The sequence below is a fragment of the Ptychodera flava genome, chromosome 10 (genome assembly GCF_041260155.1).
Source record: "Ptychodera flava strain L36383 chromosome 10, AS_Pfla_20210202, whole genome shotgun sequence".
NCBI lineage: Eukaryota > Metazoa > Hemichordata > Enteropneusta > Ptychoderidae > Ptychodera > Ptychodera flava.
The window spans coordinates 10,237,161-10,258,712 of record NC_091937.1 but is presented as its reverse complement, the minus strand read 5'-3'; the positions used below and the strand labels follow the sequence as shown (position 1 = coordinate 10,258,712).

At 35.6% G+C, this 21,552-nt stretch overlaps 1 protein-coding gene across 1 annotated transcript in view; it reads left to right on the top strand.

The window, feature by feature from the left end:
- Positions 1–20,962, top strand: part of LOC139142995 (alpha-N-acetylgalactosamine-specific lectin-like) — a 28,825-nt gene extending 7,863 nt beyond the window's left edge. Inside the window, exons 4-5 of the mRNA XM_070713187.1 lie at positions 20,317–20,431; positions 20,838–20,962. Of these exons, the coding sequence (XP_070569288.1) occupies positions 20,317–20,431; positions 20,838–20,962 (240 nt within the window). The remainder of the gene's footprint in view (positions 1–20,316; positions 20,432–20,837) is intronic.
- The last annotated feature ends 590 nt before the right edge of the window (positions 20,963–21,552 follow it).

Genomic DNA, 21,552 nt, shown 5'->3' with positions numbered 1-21,552 from the left:
CTGTCAAGTTAAATTGATATGTCAATAGAATTTGCCAATCAAACACATGAACTTAAATTTGCTGTTGACAAAAATACAAAAAAGTATGAACAATTCTTTGGGCTTTCCAGGCATAAATGGACAAAATGATATCTGTTGATAATTACGATTCTTCAAGTAAAATCACATGGAAGTCAAAACCATGACAAGTGACCCCAGACAACAAGAGGGGTAAAAACGTCCAAGGCAATAAAGATAACTTGTACAATTTTCTTGATCTTTGTCATCAGAGAATGCTAGAAAATCAACTTTAAAGAGAGGTGAATAAGTCGGTGTTTTTATAGACTTTTCATGTTATAAGACTATCTGCGGCATCAATAAATATTCCGTCACTGGACGATGTGGTCACACAAAAGGTTTGAGTACTTTATAAAATGATTACAGAAAAAATCATATCTTACTCTTTTGCTCTACATATAGAATCATGGGTGACTCTAGGGTGCGCCTGATCAAGTTCTAACCTTAAAAGTGAAAGCTACTACAACAGAATACATTTTGTCTGGCTGTAGCTTTTGCGATATTACCTGTGCTATAGTTGGAAACGATTAGACAGTCTTATAACTGTTAAAAGTCACCATCTGAGATCCCGATATTTTGTAATTGCGCATTTCTAATGATAGCTAATACCCTTCAATCATCAATTGCAGGAAGCAGAATTTTTTTGGACAGATAGGTCAGTCAATGGCTATAAAAACTGGGGTCCTGGTCAACCAAGTAACTCTATGGTGGTGAAGACTGCACACACGTTTTCATACATGGGGGTAAGTTTCTGGTTCCAACCAGGATGTTACTATTCAGTGTACTTGGCATCGGCTGACAAATTTTAGTGATCCAATCTTTATGCTGTAGGTAATATTTTAGTGGAAAAAACCCGTTAGAGCAATAGACCACATAAATTTTCACGTAGAAATAAAAAGGCAAAATACATGGTAATGCTCCTTTGTTGTAATACTCGTCTGTACTCCCTTGTTTCAAGTGACAAATCTTAAATTTCTAGAACGAAAATTTCACTCGATCTTCAACTACCAAATGCCCTACTCCGTCGGTTTTATCTTGTAATAAAGAGATGGCTGGTAAAATGATAATCGCTAACTATATGAAGTTTGCCCTTGCATGGACCTGGCAGCAATTAAAATGTCGAGCAAAAGTGGACTACTGTCTTAATGTCATCATCACCAAGTCTGTACGAAGAAACTTTCATATTGAACCGTTTTGATCGTTACCTTTAGAATAGCGTTGTTGTGTACATGCCGTTTTAAACGCCTGTTGTCACACAGGGAACTAATGTCAAACAGATTCATGTGTGTCTGTGTTTGTATATGGGCCTGTACGTCTCTGCCAGTGTCAAGAAAGAACGATCAGGTTAAAATCAAATTAGCGTATATAGATTTGTTCAGACCTTGTAATAACTGTATGTTAATTTGCATAATAATGTTCACGGAAAACTGCAGCAGATGCACTGATTCCTGCTTTACATATCATTTATACAAACATGTGACAGTTTTCTAGGTCGTATGGCAGTTTTATGTCAATGATATTGCTAATTTGCATATTAAAGAGACTTTCACATTAAGGAAAACATACTTTGAATAACCATGAAAGGCAATGAAAGTCGTCAATATATTTAAGATACTTGATATTACATCAGCAAAAGGCTCCTAGCAGTTCCGTGTCAGCTAATGGCAAATTTTCAAGTTCAATAATATTTTCAATTGAAAATATTTGTAAGTTGAAACTACATCAAGCTTTCTGAAGCTTTATACAGATGCCACTTATACCGTCATATAGGTAAGCTGAAAGGAATTGTCCATCACTATTTCATGTAAGACAAGTGATAATTCTCAGTTGTAATGAAATTTTAAAATTATATTCATATCTATAATGGCTGAATCAAGTGTGATAATTTCATCTCCTAAATGACTGTATCAAATTTGATGATCTTTGCCAGTGATGTAGATAATAACAAGGCATAGGCATGTTGCCAGGGAAACCAGACTTGACAGTTTACAGATAACTGCTGAAACTGCATATACAAAGTCATGGTTCAGTTCAGTTAATTCTGGTTCATATCTGGTTATCGGTAGAATTGAGTATATTATATTCGCCTAATTTGACTCTAAAAAAAGCAGCTTTGAGTTACAGAATACGCAAAGCATCTTTTTGAACCTGTATCCAAATATAATTGAAACACAGGTTAAACACATATATACCATTGGAAGTGGAATAGGATGTATGTAATTCAATGTTTTAATGCCCCACATTCGTAGACAACTTGAATGTCATTTTTAGAAGGATGATTTAGAGGAAGATTCAGCTATGTAACGCCACATTAACGGCGACCCTGTGCTTGTAGAATGTCTCCTTAGAATGCCTCTGTTCAGTATACGCCGATAAGTTTTACAAAAGAACTGCACAATATTCCATATAATATCAGGTATACTCTGATTGTCATTGCAGGTTATCCAGGGAGATGGAATGATAAAAGTTGTAACACTGAGAATCAATACATTTGTAAAGTTCAAGTGAGCACATCTTCTGGTAAATAGGAGTTAAATTAATCAAATGAAGAATCAGCGTTTTTGTCAAAGAAAGACAGGTTCAGGGCTATGATCTTTCCGATGTAGGTGTCAATAGTTTCTATCGATCATCTTGTAATGTGGTTACATCAAATAAAATACAAATGATGCATATTTGAGTTTGTTTGTCTATTACAAGAGTCCAGTAACTGCATAAACAGAAATGCTAATACCAATACGCCACATGGTAATGCTTTATACATAGCAATATAACGATAAGTGTATTGTTCATACCCGTGAATTTTTATATATGACCCTCGTTTATATAATCGAGTCTTGAAAAACGATACTTGGCTTCTCTACATCAGAAGATGAGAAACAAAACTCGGCAAAGGGATGTATATCGGTCCAGATTAGTTGACTCGTTTAAAGCAGTACTGATCTGGTTCTGATCTGACCAGATTAAACAAGTTTTAGTGAGATAGCTCACCAATGAGGCTTTACTCAGCAGGGTTACACATAGGTTGATGCTTTAAGGAGCTCCACTCATGCCATTAAAAGAGTTACGCCAACAGGAGGTCACGTTTTTAATAAAACCTTTATGAAAAATATTTATGTTCATTATGAAAAGGAATCATAGACTTGGCGGAGCTTCGAATTCAGAGCTTGATTACCTTAGAGATGTAAGTGTTTATCAGAGCACAAAGACAAGTTGAATAATAATAATAACTTCATATCACTAAAACCTTTCAGTAGACGAGTTGACCTACATAGTCACACATAACTTGCTTCAAACATCACACACAAAGTCAGTCAAGGCGATTAGTACTTTACTGTGCTGTTTTAAATTGGTTTGTGGACTATTCTACCCTACGGAAACATAGTGTCGATGACACTTGGCTCGCATTCGGTTTTATTGCAGGCCAGAGTGACTATACGTAACCAAGTTTACCCCTGGGAACATGCATACCAAGTTTCAACGCATTGGACAAGCGATTAACAGAAAAAATGACCAAAATGGGAAAAATGCCCAAAAAATATGATATATGAAAATTTAAGTACAATTTGAAGACACTCAACTATGGCTGCCTCTAGGTACATGAATACCAAGCTTCATAGCAATCAAAGCAGTTAATTCAGTTTATGATTTTTGACCAAAAAAGCGAAAAATTGCCCCCAAAAACAAATACTTTTAATAGAGATTTCACCACAATTTTTACAACTCCAACGGAAGACAACCCTAATATTAAGCGAATAAAGTTTCAGAACAGTCCAAGAAGAACTTTGGGAGAAAATGACTTTTGACCAAAATGTGGGAAAAATGAAATTTCATCACAATTTGAAAAAAATCAGACAGCGGCTTGTCCTAGGCTCATGCATACCAAATTTCATGACTATTGGAAAAGAGCTTTTAGAGAAAGATTTTTGACCAAACACAGAAAACATTGCCCCTAAAATAGAATCATCAAAATTTCACGACAATTTGAAAAAACTAAGTAAATTCACCATAAAGAACTTCATACCAAGTTTCAACCGAATGTAGCCTGTGGTTGCAGAGTTTTAGCTATTTGGAGAATTTCCCTTTTTTACAACATTTGCATGTTTTTGACTTGTGCATTTATAGAAATTCACATAGATACACAGATAGATAGATAGATAGATAGATAGATAGATAGATAGATAGATAGATAGATAGATAGATAGACAGATAGACGGATAGATAGATACCAAGATACAAACGTAGATACATAGATACAAACATACAAACATACATACATACATACATACATACATACATACATACATACATACAGACAGACAGACAGACAGACAGACAGACAGACAGACAGACAGACAGACAGACAGACACGCCGCCGATCCAACATTTAAGCTCTATTTCGTATATATACATATACCAAACGTGAGCTAAATATTACCCACTGAGGTTAGAAATTTCAATAATTTATTGATATTGCCCAAACTCACGGCGTAAAGTCACAAGCATTTCTAAATTGAGTGTTTGAAGCTGGAGTTGATTATATTATATATGGTATTCTATATCGGTACACTACACGCTGAGAAATTGCAAAGTCCTGTAAAGACAGTAAAGAGGCTCCAATTGAATGGTATTTTATCCACTGAAAGGGTGATGGCTAAAGTGGTAACCTGTCAAGGAGATAACGCAGAAAAATGCCCTTAGTATTATTACGATTATTATTGACAAAATGAACATTCTTCACAAGGTTGTACAATTAAGGTAATCAGATATGACTTGACAATCCATACGTGCTGATAATAATAATGATTGTTGATAAATATATATAAAGTGAGTAAAAATTTCTCATGATAGTAAATAAACTACTGCAACAGGTTTTACTGTGTATTGTAAGTGTTCAAAAAATACAGGAGCGTGAAGTGAGAAAGTGCTGATGAAGAATAACAGAATAACTAGAATCAATTTCAAGGCTGTCAAAGAGCAGTGCTAAAGAATAGATTTTTGACTCGAAACTGAAGAAAATTGCCCAAGAAATACAATAATACAAATCTCACCACAATCTGTAAACAAGCGACCTAGTGGCAGATAGAGCTGGCTGTATTATGTACAGATTTAACTATTTGTGACACATGTTTGAAGAAGTTGGAAATCTTTCACAGCCTTAAACTATGTATGAAGGTGAAGAAAGATATGGGACCCATTAGGATGAAAGACCAAGAAACTCTGCTCAGGCTGAGTGGCAGGAAGGATAACACTTCCTGGCTGACCTTGACTATGATTAAGATCATCCCTAAGAACATGTCTCCCAGATATCATAACTATCAGACAAGCAGATTTCGAAGAACAATATTTTTGAAAAATGTGGCAAAAATTCCCATAAAAATACAAAATTGGATCAGATGAAACAAAACAGCTAAACCTGAACGCAAGTGATAAGACTTGGATAGTGCTTGGACATATGTGGTGGGGTTGTTTAGACTACGTCATACCGTCTGCTAGACAATGTTTCAACTTTTGCAGGTTTGATTTTTTATGATCGACTCATGTTACCGCTTAGCTATTATTTGCACCGACAGTGTTGGCAACACCTTGATTTAGACAATGTGTCTAGTTTGTCTAATGTCAATACTTCAAAGCAAACTACTGTAAATACACAGGCACTCAGGCTGAGTATGTTACATCAATGTCATTAGTTGCTTGTCCTCTTTCTACTTCTGTGATAATTTTAAGACAATCAATCAACAAGGCAGGTTATGTAATAACAAATATGTCATCTTTTATGGCACACATCAAACTTTTCTTGATTCTTCATGAACTATAGATGACGATGACTGAAATACATAACATTACATTTTGACCATACACAAGGTACATGGAGAGATTTCACATATAACCATTAACTCAGAAACTCTACATGGAAAGTAAACATTGTTTTCTTCAGTACAACTGGTTTAGAACACTTTTGGAACAACTTACAAAACCAATTACACAAGGATGGTGACATTGAGATCAACAGAAGAACTTTAACTGTAGTGAACTTGACTAGTCTTTCCAAATTCTGACCTAACTTGACAACTTCAACTTAGAAAAACTTCACTGTTAATTTGTGCACTAATACAACAGTGGTGGACAATTTGATATCCTGGCTATCAAGAAGTTTGATTAGGTAGTAGCATTATGTTTTTACCTAGTCCTTTGAATATTACTTTCCCCAAATTCCAACCTTTTCTTTTTGTCAAGCCTTCTCTGGCTGATGTTTGATTGACATTTGCCGATAATCTTTTTCAACAATGTTCCAGACCCCCAGGAGAACAGATGGTTCATCCCTTGGTATTGGCCATGTTTACATACATAGATTCAATGGCTAGATGGCAGAAAATGTAAACGATTTTGTTTTCAATGTCTAATGTTTGATTTTTTCCTTTTCAAGAAACAAAACATTATTTTTTTTCAAATTTATTTTGACTTATTTGCGATAGTTTTTTGTTTTTGTTTCGATATCACTTATTACGCACGAATTCGGTTGTAAAAAATCGCCATTTAAATAATATTTGACATAAAACAAAATACAATAATAATATAGACGTATTTTTATTAGTGACAACTCTAGGCCACCATACTAGAGCAATTTGAAGTATGGCTTTAGGTGTATCAAATGTCTGTTGGCATTGTTCTCACAAAAGAGACTGTAATACTTTCATTATAAGTAAGTTAGTCAAAGGCTCAGTAATGGTCGAGACATTTGGTAGTAGCCATCCATACTGAGAAAGTGCATCTATTGTGTCTTGGTATAGGAAACCTTGAAATGGCACTGATTTCGGCATAGACAGGTTTTGCCTCACTCTATCCTACGGTATATCCAAGGTAGGTCACATTTATTAATTGCAATCAAAGTCAGATTTGGCGAGGTTAACAGTCAACATTGCTTTGCTCAGTCTTTCAAAAAACTTGGTGTGTTCCCCCCAGGTGTCGCTGTACTGGAAAATTGCCAACGTAAGCTTCACATTCTTCTAACCCAAATATGACGTCGTTAAGCATTTGAAGAAATGTCTGTCAGTTTTCATTCAAATATTTATGGCATTACCTTTTACTGGAACAATCCGTCTGGTGTTAACTGAGGAGTATATTTCACGAGCATGATCCACCAGTGTCACTTTCAAGAATCCTTTGAGAAAACGTTTGTCAGATACTTTGCTTTTCCACTTGATCGACGCAGTCATCAATGCTCGGGATTGGGAAAGTGTCTGTCTTTGTGAGCGTGTTCGCTTTTCTGTAGTCAGTACACAGATAAACACGTCGATCAGTTTTGGCACAAGTATGCATTGTTATGTAGGTCTTTTTCCACTCATGACCTGAGTTTAATTACTTCAGAACACTTTAGAGGTCATCCTCCTCCATGATCTTGAATTCAATCAGTCATGTTTAGAATTTTCTGGAAATTCAATGTCGTATTTACTGCAAGTGAAGATTTTTAGAACAGTAATTAGCATATCAATGGAACTTATAGATTGTTCGATAGAATCATTGAGTATAAACTGTTTTTGAGAAAGAAACTTGGCAACGCGTCACAGACGTGTTTACTTCAAGATTTTGAGATCACTCCAGCAGTGTTAATTTCAAGACTTTTATGACCTTCACAGCCACGCATGAGTTATACTGTGGACTTTGTATAGACCACCCTCAAGCCTTCAAGCCAAAGAACTATTGACTCATCGGTCTGTCTGATTCAACTCTGGAGCTTTGTGCTGTCTTAAATGAGAGACTTAGCCTGTAAACTTTTATAGTTTGTACTTTATCCCTTAACTTAGTGATTAGTTTTAGTTTTGTAATACATTTCCAAGAAAATTGCTGACTTCAGTTTTTTCTCACATAGTAACATGGTGAACTCAAGTTACTGTTACTGAGTTCAATAAATTCATTGTCCAGCAGATCTTTGACTTCTTCCTGGAGGTACTTTGCTTTTATTTGATTCAGTCTATATGGATGTTGTTTCGCAGGCTTACTGTCGCTGACAACAACATCATTATAAATGATGTTTGTGTTCATTTGAACATCTCAAAACAAGTGTTCATATTCATTGATCAGTTCTTTTACCTGTTATTGTATTCAAGGCTTGAGATTTTCCAAATTAGACCCAAACATCCAGGTTTTCTGGATTCTGGAGTTTGACCGATCCCGCTTTGAATTTAGAGAATTTCCGATTGAGTCAGTTTCACTATTACTACCTCTATAATGCTTTGAACTTACTACACTGATAGGTTGTGTTATAGTAGGTTTAGCCATATCTAAATATGGCTTAAGCATATTTATGTGGCACAATTCTTTTGTTAGCAACTAGTCAGGAGTTATTAAGATGTAATTTTAAATTAGATCCCTCAATTACTTATGAACTAGATAGTAAATGAAATAACGGGCATGAAGTGGTTTGTCAGCCATCAGAAGAAGAACAGGAACCTTTTGACCTGGTTCAAACTTCCGTTTTAAGGTGTTTTTTATCGCATTTGACTTTAATGGATTGCTGAGATGACTCAAGAATTTGTCTTGCTTATTCAAATGCTATCGCAAGTCTAGTGCGAAATTTTGCAAAAGATTCAGACAATCATCGTACGTTTACTGTTTATGCGATTGACAAACGTTGCAAAACATCTCTTTGCGAATTTTGTCTTGTGTCTATGTGAGACAGGTCAACGTGCAATTCATTTACACAACTTCAAACCAGTCAAAAAGTAATTTTTCGGAACACCACGTTTCGGGACTGACATGTCAAGTCATCAGCAGTTATTTCACTTCTTGATTACTCAGTTTGTAATTGTGCTAAAACTTACAATCTGTAACAAAAGTCTTTTGCATAAAACCAGTCATTCAGGTAGTTATACAACCAACTTAACAACTGTAACAGCGTAGCTGCATGGCTCCAGAACAAGACATCAGCCTACTATTACAGAAAACTGCAAATATATACTGATATACTTGAGAATTTTTAGTCCGATTAAATATTGCTCAACTTTCTTTAGAAACCTTCATTGAAAGTATGTCCACTTTGCATATTCAAAAATGTGTTTAGGTAGCTTTGCTATTACTCATTAAAACCTTTTCTTTCATAGTGTTTATCTGACAGCTTTCAAGTATGATTTTAGCTTTGTCGGGATGACCATACTTGTCATATTGTTATAGTGAGGCTAATTTCTAATACAAAAATCTAGGTGGCTCATTTTATCGTTTGTTTTTGTCAGAAATTTATTCAGATGTCATCCGTCGAATCGTTTTCAAATTTACTCTGTTGCTGTCTTGCAATACCCCTTTGAAGTAGTATAATAATGATAAAATATTTTAGATGTGTAGAGTAACGAATGAGGCTGTCCAGCTGGTCTCCAATCTTCAGTACATTTCAGAAGATTTTATTAGCTCTGCTGTCGGCGTCGCGGAGGTTATCAAATAGGCGGATGTGTGGCGTCATCCTGGGTTAGTCAAATTGACATTCCAAGAGACATGTCAGTCCGAAACGTGGTGTTCCGAAAAATTACTGAAGATTGGAAACCGTTTTAAACTGCCACACTGTTTGCTCTTCACATCTACTATTGTCAGAGCGTATTCCCGAAGTCCATTCAGAACTTCAATGGCTGTAGTTAAACTGACTCTTTCCTCCACACTTCGACGTTTTATACTTGTCAAACATTTTAAAAAACATTTTAGTTATTTTTTGTGTAATATTTTAAAAACTTTTCCTTAGAAACTGTTATACTAGAGGTGGTCACGTTTCATTTATAGCAAAAATGAATTGTAGTACGTCTTAAACAGTGATGAATTCATTTAATGAACATGTAGGTAATGTGTCAAATTTTCTCAATATTGGCATCCGGTATTAATTTTTAACTTAGATTTGATATAAGTAATACTATATATACCGAAGAGAGGTTATCTTATTACGTGTGTCATTAATTTCCATCTCATTTGCTCGTATGTATGTATATATGTATGTATGTATGTATGTATGTATGTCTGTATGTCTGTATGTCTGTATGTCTGTATGTATGTATATATGTAGGTAGGTAGGTAGGTAGGTATATATGTATAGGTATGTAGGTATGTTTGTATTTATGTATGGCGATTCATTTTTGAATTCTATTGCGTTAATGATTTGCATATTGATGACTGAAAATTTTGACAATATTTAACTTTGGTCCCATTGTTTTGTCGTCCGAGTTCGAGAACCAATTTTGAAATACATTAACGATAATAAAATTAGTTGCAGCCAGGAACCTGCAAGAAATCATAACCAACGTTTCGATACACAATTCTAATCAATGTTTGACAAAAGTTAAATTTAGAAGAGAATAAAAAGGTATACGTATGAGTTGCCCTTTTCGCTATTTCGTTTGCTTCTTTCCCTTCTCACTTCCGAAGAACTACTGCTTTTCTCTCTCGATTCTTTATTCTACCTTACCATGGCAACCAAGATATATTATTGGCAATATTTCAATACAAGCTCGACTGCTGTTTATTTCAAAATGCAGTCTCCAAAGGTTACATTTAACAGCAACGAAGGATAATTTACAACTACCTAATGTTTTATCCTGAGAACAGGATTCAAATCATAACAGTCTTTGGTAATGTGAACGACCTAATTTTACTCGCCTTGATGTATTATCTAGGAGACTGATGCTTCAGGTATCCATATTTACATATGTAAGCACGTTTCTGGTGGGATCAATTAACCGGTAAATATGCGTTTGGGCTTATACAAGTGGTGTTTGCGCTTATGCAAGTGTTTTTGTAAAAGGCCAGAAAATAAACGCTCTGGTGCAAAGGAGCAGTTGATCGTCAGTGTAGATTTGCTTCTAAATGCTTTTTTCTTTTCTCTTGAAAAAACAAAGGCTGTCGTAAATCCATTACTCATCACCAACGTGAAAATCATATAATTACAGAAAATCAGAGAGAAATTCGTCAGCCTACTCGCCATTTTAAAACCTTTTTTACTGCTGAGCCTGTTTCACCTGAAGCACAAAATACTTTGCTTTATGATCTCCCTCAATTCCCTGCTGACAAAGTTACTCAACTTTATGAACCCATTAGTCTTGATGAGTACACCTTTGCACTCAAGAACATTGCAAATCAAAACACCTGGTGTTGATGGCATACCTTGTGAATTTTATAAAAAATTCTGGTCTCTTCTTGGGAAAGATTTTCACAAGGTTTTTCAAAGTCAGTTTCCGATGGCCTTCTTCCAACGTCCTGTCGTACAGCTGTGTTCTGTTTAAAAACATTCGTAAACCATACGTCAAAGCTCCTTTGTGCAAAATTTCAAGGTCGCAGGCCATATCAATAGTAGCCCGCGGACCGTGCGCCGGCTTTTTCTGTCGTGTTGGCTGAGTAGCGCCGGTCCGTAGGACTACAATCATCCATCCGATCGAAAACACAGTACACAGAAACGATCGCCGAAACTTCCCTTACCTTAAGGAAATTTTACCACAGACTAGGTTCACGGTCATCAGCAATGCCATCTATGTCAGCGAAATGGTAGAAAGAGTATACTCCAGACTGTAAAAACAACGGTTATAACGACTCTGAAAGAAGCCGGGGCTTTCCTTCATATCCACTGCTGTCTTGCGCTATGCCATATGATCTCGCCAAATATGACCATAGACAGTAGACTTTTCTGGTCTTGTAACAAGACTCTAACCGTTACCAAACAGTGTACAGTTAATATAATAATAAGCTAGATACGTATTTGATAAACAGATTATGCCCTGAATTATCTTTTTAGTGTTTATCTTGTAAATAGTATCCACCGCTTACGCTGCCCAGCCTCTCGTTTCTACGCACAATTTTCATCATCTTAGCCGAACTAGTGTTCAGGACTTGTCAGAAATCCTCCAATCTGATGCCCATATTTAACCTAGACCCAGATCGAATGAATTTTTTTAAAGACATAAAAATCTGACTTTTTCGGCGATTTTGTGTGAAAAATGGGACATTGGGAGGATTTCCCAAATTCTTCACATGCTAACACTTCATGATAAGACCTGAAAAACCGTGTTTTAGATTTTTGATAACCCCCCCGGAAGTGACAATAACTTGACAAACGTGATAAAAAGCCGATAATATATGCAAAAATCCGACAGTTCACACTTCGAAGGCTCACTTTGCAGAAACAAAAGCGAATTTCAAAAATCCAAAACACGATTTTTCCCCCTGTATATCCAGCTGTGTAGTGCCGTTAACAAATCACTTAGGGGTGCTGCCAATTCTTACTTATATTTTTTTAAGTGAAAAACCCAAAATCACATGTTTTTAACTTAAACAAACATTTCCAATGCTGTAATTTTGGAGTAATATCACTAATTACAGAGTTCATTAAATATGCAAGTGAACCCTAAATTAACTCCACATAACTAAATGCTTTACAACACAGTCAGATATCTGTCGGATCAGTATCTGCAGCAGATTTCATCAAATTTTTTGCAGTTATTTCGGAGTTAGATGACTAGTTACAAAACTTCATAAAATATGCAAATGAGCTATTTATTAACTTGAGACTGCCCAATGCTTTCAATACAACTAGATATTCATCAGAGCAATATCTGAAGCAGGTTTCACTGAATTGGGTGCCGTAATTTCAGAGTTATATATCTTATGATAAAGTTCATTAAATATGCAAATGAACTTTTAATTAATTTGACACTGCTAAGTGCTTTACACCACAGTTAGATATCATTCAGATCAGTATCTGCAGCAGACTTCATCAAATTTAGTGCAGTTATATCAGAGTTATATGACTAATGATAAAACTTCATAGAATATGCAAATGAGCTATGTATTAACTTGATATATGTCGACACTGTCATTACCGCCTCCATAGGGAAACCATTGTACGGAAAAAATGACATTGCATAACTTCATTAACATGCCAGCCACACTAACCAAAATCTAATCCGTTTTTGCAAGTGTAAATAGACAGACAGACAGACGTACACATACACACACAGACAGACATCGCTATGACATAAGCCCATGTGTGAACACGTGAGCAAAAATGACATTTAATTTTACATTTTTTCTTTTTCATTTGTTTCATTTGCATTTTTTTTCATTATGTTTCAATTGTTTCCATTTTAATTCTGTTTCTAATTTTATTTCATTTATTCATTATTTATGTAAATAAAAGAACGAAATAATAATGTCAACACAATCATTCCAGCCCTGCACCCACACAAAATTGGCCACTTTTGGATTATGGCCCGGACGTGTATTTTTATGTCTATGGTCTCAGTTACACAAAACTGACAAGTATTACAACTGCATAGCATCGTTTGAGACGTCATGGAAAATTTCTTGGTTGGTTTTAAAGTAGAGGCTCTTGACGATGGTAACTGGTGGACCAAAGGAATTGTCAAGGAAGTGATTGAAAAAGATGGGACATACATGTATCTAGTTGGGTTGAATGGTTGGTTAGCAAAATGGGACCGTGTTGTTAATGAAAAAGAAAGTGCAGGGAAAATGGCTTCACATATCAAGTACTTGATTGTGTTTAGTTTTAAGGTAAAGTGCACCGAATTTGGACGCGCACATTCTTTAGAACGTTTCTGCGCAGATTTATTTCCAGCCTGCCGCAAATGGGTTATTTTGTAGCGCATGTATTTAACATCACCTGTCATTTTTGAAATTGCATTTTTACCTAATTTTTTGACCCAGTCTCTTAAAATACATGTGACCTATGACCTTGTCATATTTTGACCCCCTTGGAAGCTGGTTTTTATTTAATATGAGCGAAAAATTAACATTTCTCTCCGATTTACATGGCGCATATTACCCATTCACCTGGAGATATTGTAAAAAGGAGCGTGGTGACACCCTTTTATTAAAAGTGTAAACTAAATGGTATTATGTCAGGAGTTTATTCGCCAAGTTTGGTCAAAATGACACCATTCAAAGCGACAGGAAGAAAGTTCGAAAATTATGTAGTGATATAATTTCGACATCGTCATTTTGTAATCGATACTTATGTTAAAATTTCTTTACAAACATCATGAAAACTATACATTCGATAGATATGATCTTAAGTCTTGGTATTTATTAAAATTAACTCCTTTTCTAAGCGTTTATAATTGCTTTCTTTAGTTTAAGTGAATTATATCATTTTTATATATTTCTAACGACGCCATTTTAACGTCCGTTTCCATGGAAATGAGCGTGGTGGCCCCCATTTTTTATTTCATTTTGCACTTGCAAAACTTCCAAGAATATTTGTGCAAAGTTTCAAGAAAATGACACCACAACCTAATTTTGACGTAATTCGTAGTACTTCACCTTAAGTGTCTTTTCTTTGTTGCATGATGTTTGGCGTGTACCGTTTTCTATGCAAGTTTTTAGGTTTATTTTTTGTTTGTTTGTGTTCTATTGTATATAGTGTTTTGGTAATCATTGTATGGAGCGTGCAATGGCAAGAAGAAGCTGCATCGGTTATGTCTGAGACAAAATGATCCTTGTCGTTTTTGTTTCGGAACCCTGAGATGTTTCTTCATCAGTCGCTTGAGTTTATGTTGTATTTGGTTTGTGTGTTTTATTTTCTAAAAGTATTGTTAGAATGTCTTTCTTTCAATTTTTTCTTCTTGCGTTGAAGATGCTGTCATCGCGTCCTTGGTGTTCGTTTGTTTGTTTGTGAAGCCTTGCCGTCGTAAATGTATCTTAAATGTTGTTGTTTCTTCTCATTGATCGAGTTTTGTAATCTTAGAATTCGTGTTTTCGATCAAGATATGTTGACCATCAGTCGCCTGACTTTACCTGATTCTAGGTTCATATTTGATGGCTGTGTTCTTCTAACAGTGTTTTTAGAATGTTTATGTTTTGACTTGCTCAAGCCTGTGACGGAGACGCTGTCACTGTGTCGTTGCTGATCATTTGTTTGTTTGTGAGTTCTTGCCTTCAATAATGTGCCTTTTTTGCTTTTGTTTCTTCTCATTGATTGAGTTTTATAGTTTAGAGTTTGTGTTTTGATCAAGATATATTGACCCTCAGTAATTTGACTTTTGTAAGATTAAGGATGTCATCAGTCATCTGTTTTGGCAGGTTAAAAGTGAGCTGAAGAAGCATTGAAATTAACACTTCCTACCTTCTGTAGCAAAAAGAGATAACCAGTCAAAGGCCTTCATGGAATAGACTTTATGTTGAATAACTACTATATTAATCCGTAAAATGCCCAGTGCAAATGATGTCGCACATATCAAAATGCAACCGGATGCGCATGATCTTCCAACTGTTGGGCATAAAGATATTGTGAACCATTTTCTGTACTTAGAAATTAAAGATATAATGCTGGCCGCGCTGTTTGTCACTAGTTGAAGCTTAAGATTCAATCCAACTTGACATTATTGTTGTTTGAGAAAACCAACGTCTGAAAAAGTGTGTCCGTTCCGCTTGCGGGAGCACATGCAGATGTATATCTTTATAATGAAAGACTATAATCAACGCTTTCGAGTATTTACATTTTTATTCACTAGGTTTACAATGGCATGTAATAAATCATAAACGCTCGCTTTTTAACGGTAACTTTTCTCACAACACGTTGCACTCGAACACCGTTTACTAAGCTTATAAGAAATTTACTTTGCTTGATTAGCATAAGTTAAATATGCATATGTTTATACAGTAATATCTCAGAACCCCATGACATCGGAGTGCGGTCTATGGCGTGCCAGAGGTATTTCCCGAGGATACGTAGTATTCTGCCACATCTTCTTTTCCTAGCTTCGCTCGGAAAGTAATGGCGGCAGAATACACTGTATCCCTTATGGAATAACTTCGGAACGCCACAGAAAGCCCTCCGAGGTCATAGCGTTCCGGTATTATTATACATATTCCCAAAATTTGTCGATCTATCTTTAAAGAAACAGTTAGATTATATATTACATATTACATATTACATATAGATTCTGTATAATTCGCATTGATATGATGTGAATGACCTTTGCATCAGCTGTGAGCTTACTGACTGACAAAAGGAAACTTTCTATTCATATGCAAATATATTGATGCAGAGTTTATCCTCTAAGTACAGTCACAGTGTCATTATATTTCCATCTAGTTGTCATTTTCCGACGCCAGTCGTCGAAAACAGCAATTTCGCGGTGCGTTTTCATAACGGTGTATTGTTTTCTTGCAACCTGACTGGAGCGTCGACTTGGTCGAGACTGCAGCAAATCTTGCAAAGATCGACGGCTTTACCTTACAGTAGATTTCCATCGTAGTCACTGATTTCTGTTCTGTCCACGTTCAGATATTAGAATCGCTTTGATACTAAAATTCTGATTCCAAATGTTCAAAATGAATACAGTTCTGCAAATATTAATATTGTTTCACTACAGAAATTATTTTACTCTAAATCATGCAAATTAGTTATTATCGGGTACTGTTGGTAAACATTGTCGCTTGTACCTGAAAAACAATACCCCAACGCTTCAATATTAATTGTTGTTCACGTGCAAGCAACAATATTTACCAACAAGAGGATAGCACCTGATAATAACTTATTTGCATAATTTAGCGTTAAATAATTTCTTAAGCATGGCTTTCTATGTAAACATTATTTAATGGCATGTGATCTTTTGCAAAATGCTTTTAGTTGGCAAAACACGTGAAACATGATAGAGAGCAATTAATAAAATATTTTAAAGCTGAGACGATTAGCTCAATCTAAAATGTGACAAATTTTTTAGAAATAAATGCAAAAAAATTGAGGGACTATATTTTCTCTGTAAAAATAACAACCTCTTTTCGCTGTCAACAAATTGGTAATCATGTGTTAAAATAGTGTTTATTTTACAAATGATCGTCTGGTTTAAATTACCATATACATTAGAAGGTATGAATAACAATGGTAAAACAACATACGGCTATTTTCAATCGGAAAAATACTTGAAATGAGGTCATGGCTCACTGGAAAATTGAAAACAAAAAGTTATAATGTAAACGTATGGAATGTAATGATATACGTGCAAAATAACATGTGTAATATATTGTGAAGATGTGCTATTGTCACATTGAAGCTATATTTGTGTACATAGTGCATGCTCATGTTATCAAATAAACAGCCGCTAAATTTCCTCCCGAGCATTACCATACATTGAGCACCCGAAAAGTCAAAATGCCATCGACACTCTTTTTCGTTCTTGAATGAGTCTTTGTCAAAGCATTTGAGTTAACGCATGGGAAAATTCCTTGGCAAAGTATATTCGTCCTGGGTTGCGAGCAGAGAAAGCTGATGAGCGAAGAAGAGCGTTTAATTTGAAAGTATTTCTGGTTTTTGTTTTGTTTAAATATGTTGATAAAATCTTTAAAAAACGTTGCCTGACATAATTTATGTTGCCCAATGACGTGCATTACAGTCTCGGCTCCAGTTTATGAAACGTCAGCAGGTAACTGTCGACTCGATATGATTGTCGTTACAATGCTGAAAATAATAATTGATAGCCAGGGTAGAACTGAATAGTGGCCGTTAATATTAATTATTAGTATAGACAAGTATGAGCTCGGCCATATTTTGATACAGACCGATAAATAATGTACTGATGCATATAAAACAGATGAGTTTTTATGACGCAGATAGATTAAAGGACTGAAAAACGGGTAAAACTAATTTCAAGTTCGAAATCCTTGAAATGATGAAATAATATCATGTTTGTACGTTAAATTGTGAGAATCAGTGTTACGGGAACTTGAGTTTCTGCTCGCTGTGAAATTTGATCTTTTTTCATATTTTGCATAAAATTTAATACAGTTTTTTTCTTCTGAAAACAGCAATTTTGAAACCGAAAGAATAATACTCCCTAGCCTTATACATTTGGAGGGAATGTATTTATTGTAACAGGTTAAAAGTCTGTATTTAAGAACCACTGGTGTGATCCTTAGTGGTCATTTAATTTTTTCTTGGAAATATCTTTCATTGAAATCTTGTTTTAGTGCCTCCTTATAAACTTTTAAAATGACCTAACAGGATAATTAAACTTGTTTACCGAGCGACTGTTTTGAATACGATGGTTTCAACGGGTTTCGAACTCACAACGTACGGTACCCAATCACCTAGCGGAGAAGCCACATCCCCAATCTCAAAAAGATTTGTCCAATAACCAAGCTAAAATGTTACAATTCTGACTGCGCCCTCTCCACACGATGTAGAGTTCGTGAAGCACACACGCTCGTACACACACTATCAAACATCGCACACAAACTAAGCATCGTGAAGCATAGGAACTATCAGATAAGTGGACGAAATCCGGAATTCAAAATAAGGGCGGTACAAACAAGACCACGTGCACAAACGCGCATTGAAATATGTGTATTTCCAGCCATTGTTTCTGGTATGAATTCAGAGGCAGGCTATACATTCGAGTAGATAAAATATGCATGTTTGTACTAGATAAAATTCTAGTGTGTGATAAAATTTCAGGTGTATCGTTCTCACGCCTATAAATACATATATGCTGATGTATGCGGTGAATGTTCATCTGCGGTATCGTGTGATTAACAGACACCAATATCCACCTTCCAAGGCATCGTCGTATCCAAAGCACACTGTAAGTGAAAAGGTTAGTAATACTTTCACATTATTTCATTTATATTCACCTATAATGTAAATTTATTGAAACCAATCTTCAATTATGCCAAAAAGTCCAAAATGACTTACTATGCTCTTAATTAAGGTTTGTCTTCTATCCCAGGTTGACAAAATGATTTGGATCATTCTTGGTATACTTGGTGTAGTATATTCCGTGCAAGCCCAAAATGGTAGGAATTTTATTTTTAAAGTGTTTATAAGTCACATGTACGATGTGTAAGTGCAGAATTGTTTCCAGATGCGAGATATTCAAACAGTTTGTAGGTAACAATGCCATCAGCACTCGTTGTATCACATCGAAGGTGCAGCCAGATATTGAAATACAAATTTGTCAATCGTGTCACGTATAAATACGATAGACTTGAGCAACTTTTACAACTTGGCAACCTATAAATGCCTTAAGTTGGCGTTTGTACCTCTTAAAAGTTTTTCCTCAACCCTTGATCTTGCGTTGTGCCTATAAAATGGAGTGGAGTTGAGAACTGTAGTGTATCGATCATATGTGATTAAAATACTTTTATTGATGTGTTTGCTTTGGTATCCCTTTTCTTGATACTGTCAGTAAGATATTTTTTCTAGTAAAGAATTTCTTGATAACGGTGCTATGATATTTACTCATGATACATAAATTAGCCTAGAATATTTGTCTGTGTTAACCAGCTATACACGGACATTGTTTATAATGAAAAAATATATTGCCATCAGCTACTCAAAGTGACTATTACAGTCACTCTACTTGTATTCCTAGGTAAAAATCGTAATCTGCTCATACTTTAGGTGTGCAATGAATTAATATCCCAAAGGTTTCAGGTTGTTAGCATATATAGCATGTAATATCCGCCAGTGTTTAAGTGTATGCATGTGTAAGTGTTATGATACAAAATATCAAAATATCGTTTCGGTAAGTATGAAAAGGTTGAAACAATCTGTAAATTACAGGCTGTCCATTTGGATACCAGGAATGGAACGGTTATTGCTATAACGTATTTACGACCAAATCGAATTATGGTGACGCGTGACCATAACTGTCGAACCAACGTTTTTGGCGGCCATTTAACTTCTATTCAGTCGAACGAAGAGAACGCTTTTATCTTCTCAATGGTGACAGAGGATACTTGGATCGGGTTTGATGATCTAGCAAAGGTAAGAAGAGTCTGACGTATACCACATATGAAATTTATACTAAAGTAATAGTATAATCGAGCTGTCGATCTTGTCTGCCGCTATTTCAAGTGCGAGCAACTAGTCCATTGTAATACGATATGTTGAGCAGAGAGGAAAATCTTCTCAATTTATGTCATTATCAAACGAGATAATGATTTTCATTCAAACAAGATCAATTTTATTCTGTTTGATGCTGCTGCAGACAATCTCCACAACAGTTTACTACCATTGGTGATGTTGCATTTCTTCCATATCCCCACAATTCAATTCCTTACAGTAGAAGGAAAAGTGCTACTCTGAGACTTCTGGTGGATTCAAACTGGTTCATACCAGTTTTAACTTGTCCTGTTAACTGCGCTGACCGCGCACATCCGCCATTGGCCACTTCTGTGTATCTGTTGTCCACGCATAGCCATTGCCTGCTTGGTGGAGGGCCGACAGCACATGTGCATTTCTTATGACAACCAACACCCTTCAATCATCAATTGCAGGAAGGGGAATTTTTCTGGACAGATGGGTCAGTCAATGGCTATAAAAACTGGGCTCCTGGTGAACCTAGCCACACTTATCATTATGAAGACTGCACACACATGCACTCAGATGGGGGTAAGTTTCTGTTTTCCGACCAGGATGTTACCTTTCAGTGTACTCGGCTTAGACATCTTAATGATTTTATCTTTATGTTATAGGTCAAAGTTGTACTTTTAATTTTTAGTGGAAAGAACAAATGACAGTAAATCCACGAGCGCAATAGACCCCAAACATTTTCACGACATGTTTCAATCTTGAGTTGACACTGTTCAAAATCCACAAGAAGAAATAAAAGGCAAAATACACGGTACTTGCTCCTTTGTTTTAATACTCGTCTGTACACCTTTTCAAAACCTTCAAAACTAAAATTTCAATTGATCTTCAACTACAAAATTCGCCTTAGACTCCGTCGGTTATATCTTGTTATCAAGAGATGGCTGGTCACATATTGATAATCGCTAACTACATGTAATTTGCCCAGGAATGGAGCTGGCAGCAAAATATGGAGAAAACGTGGAAGACTGTCTCAGTGTCATTGTTCTTAAAATTGAACAAAGAAACTTTCATATTGAATCGTTTTCATGGTTGCCTTTAGAACAGAGTTGATGTGTACATCCCATTTTAGCGCCCGTGTTCACACGGGGAGATAAAGTCAAACAGATTCATGTCTGTCTGTCTGTCTGTGTTTGTGTATTGGTCTGTATGTCTCTGCCATTGTCATCCTTATGTCAAGAATGACCGATCAGGTTAGAATCAAATTAGCATATAGATATTGCTCATACATGGTAATAACTGATCAGCTTTTCGTTGGTGTAGTTGCATAATTTATGTTAATTTGCCCAATAATAATCTCGGAAAACTGCTTCAGATGCACCTGCTTACATATCAGTTATACAAATTTAAACATGTTATAGTTTTCTGTGTCGTTTAGCAGATTCATGTCAATGCTATTGCTAATTTGCATTCAGGGATGCATACTTTGCATGACCGCGAAAAGCAATGAAACTCGTCACATATAATAAAATACTTGATATAACTTGGTGAAAGGCCCCTAGCAGTTCTATGGCAGCTAATTGCCAATTTTCAAGTTCAATTATAATATTTTACAATTTAAGATATTTGTAAGTTGAAACCACATCAAGCTTTATGAAGTTTGTACAGATGTTGCTTAAACCACCATATAGGTACAGTAAGTT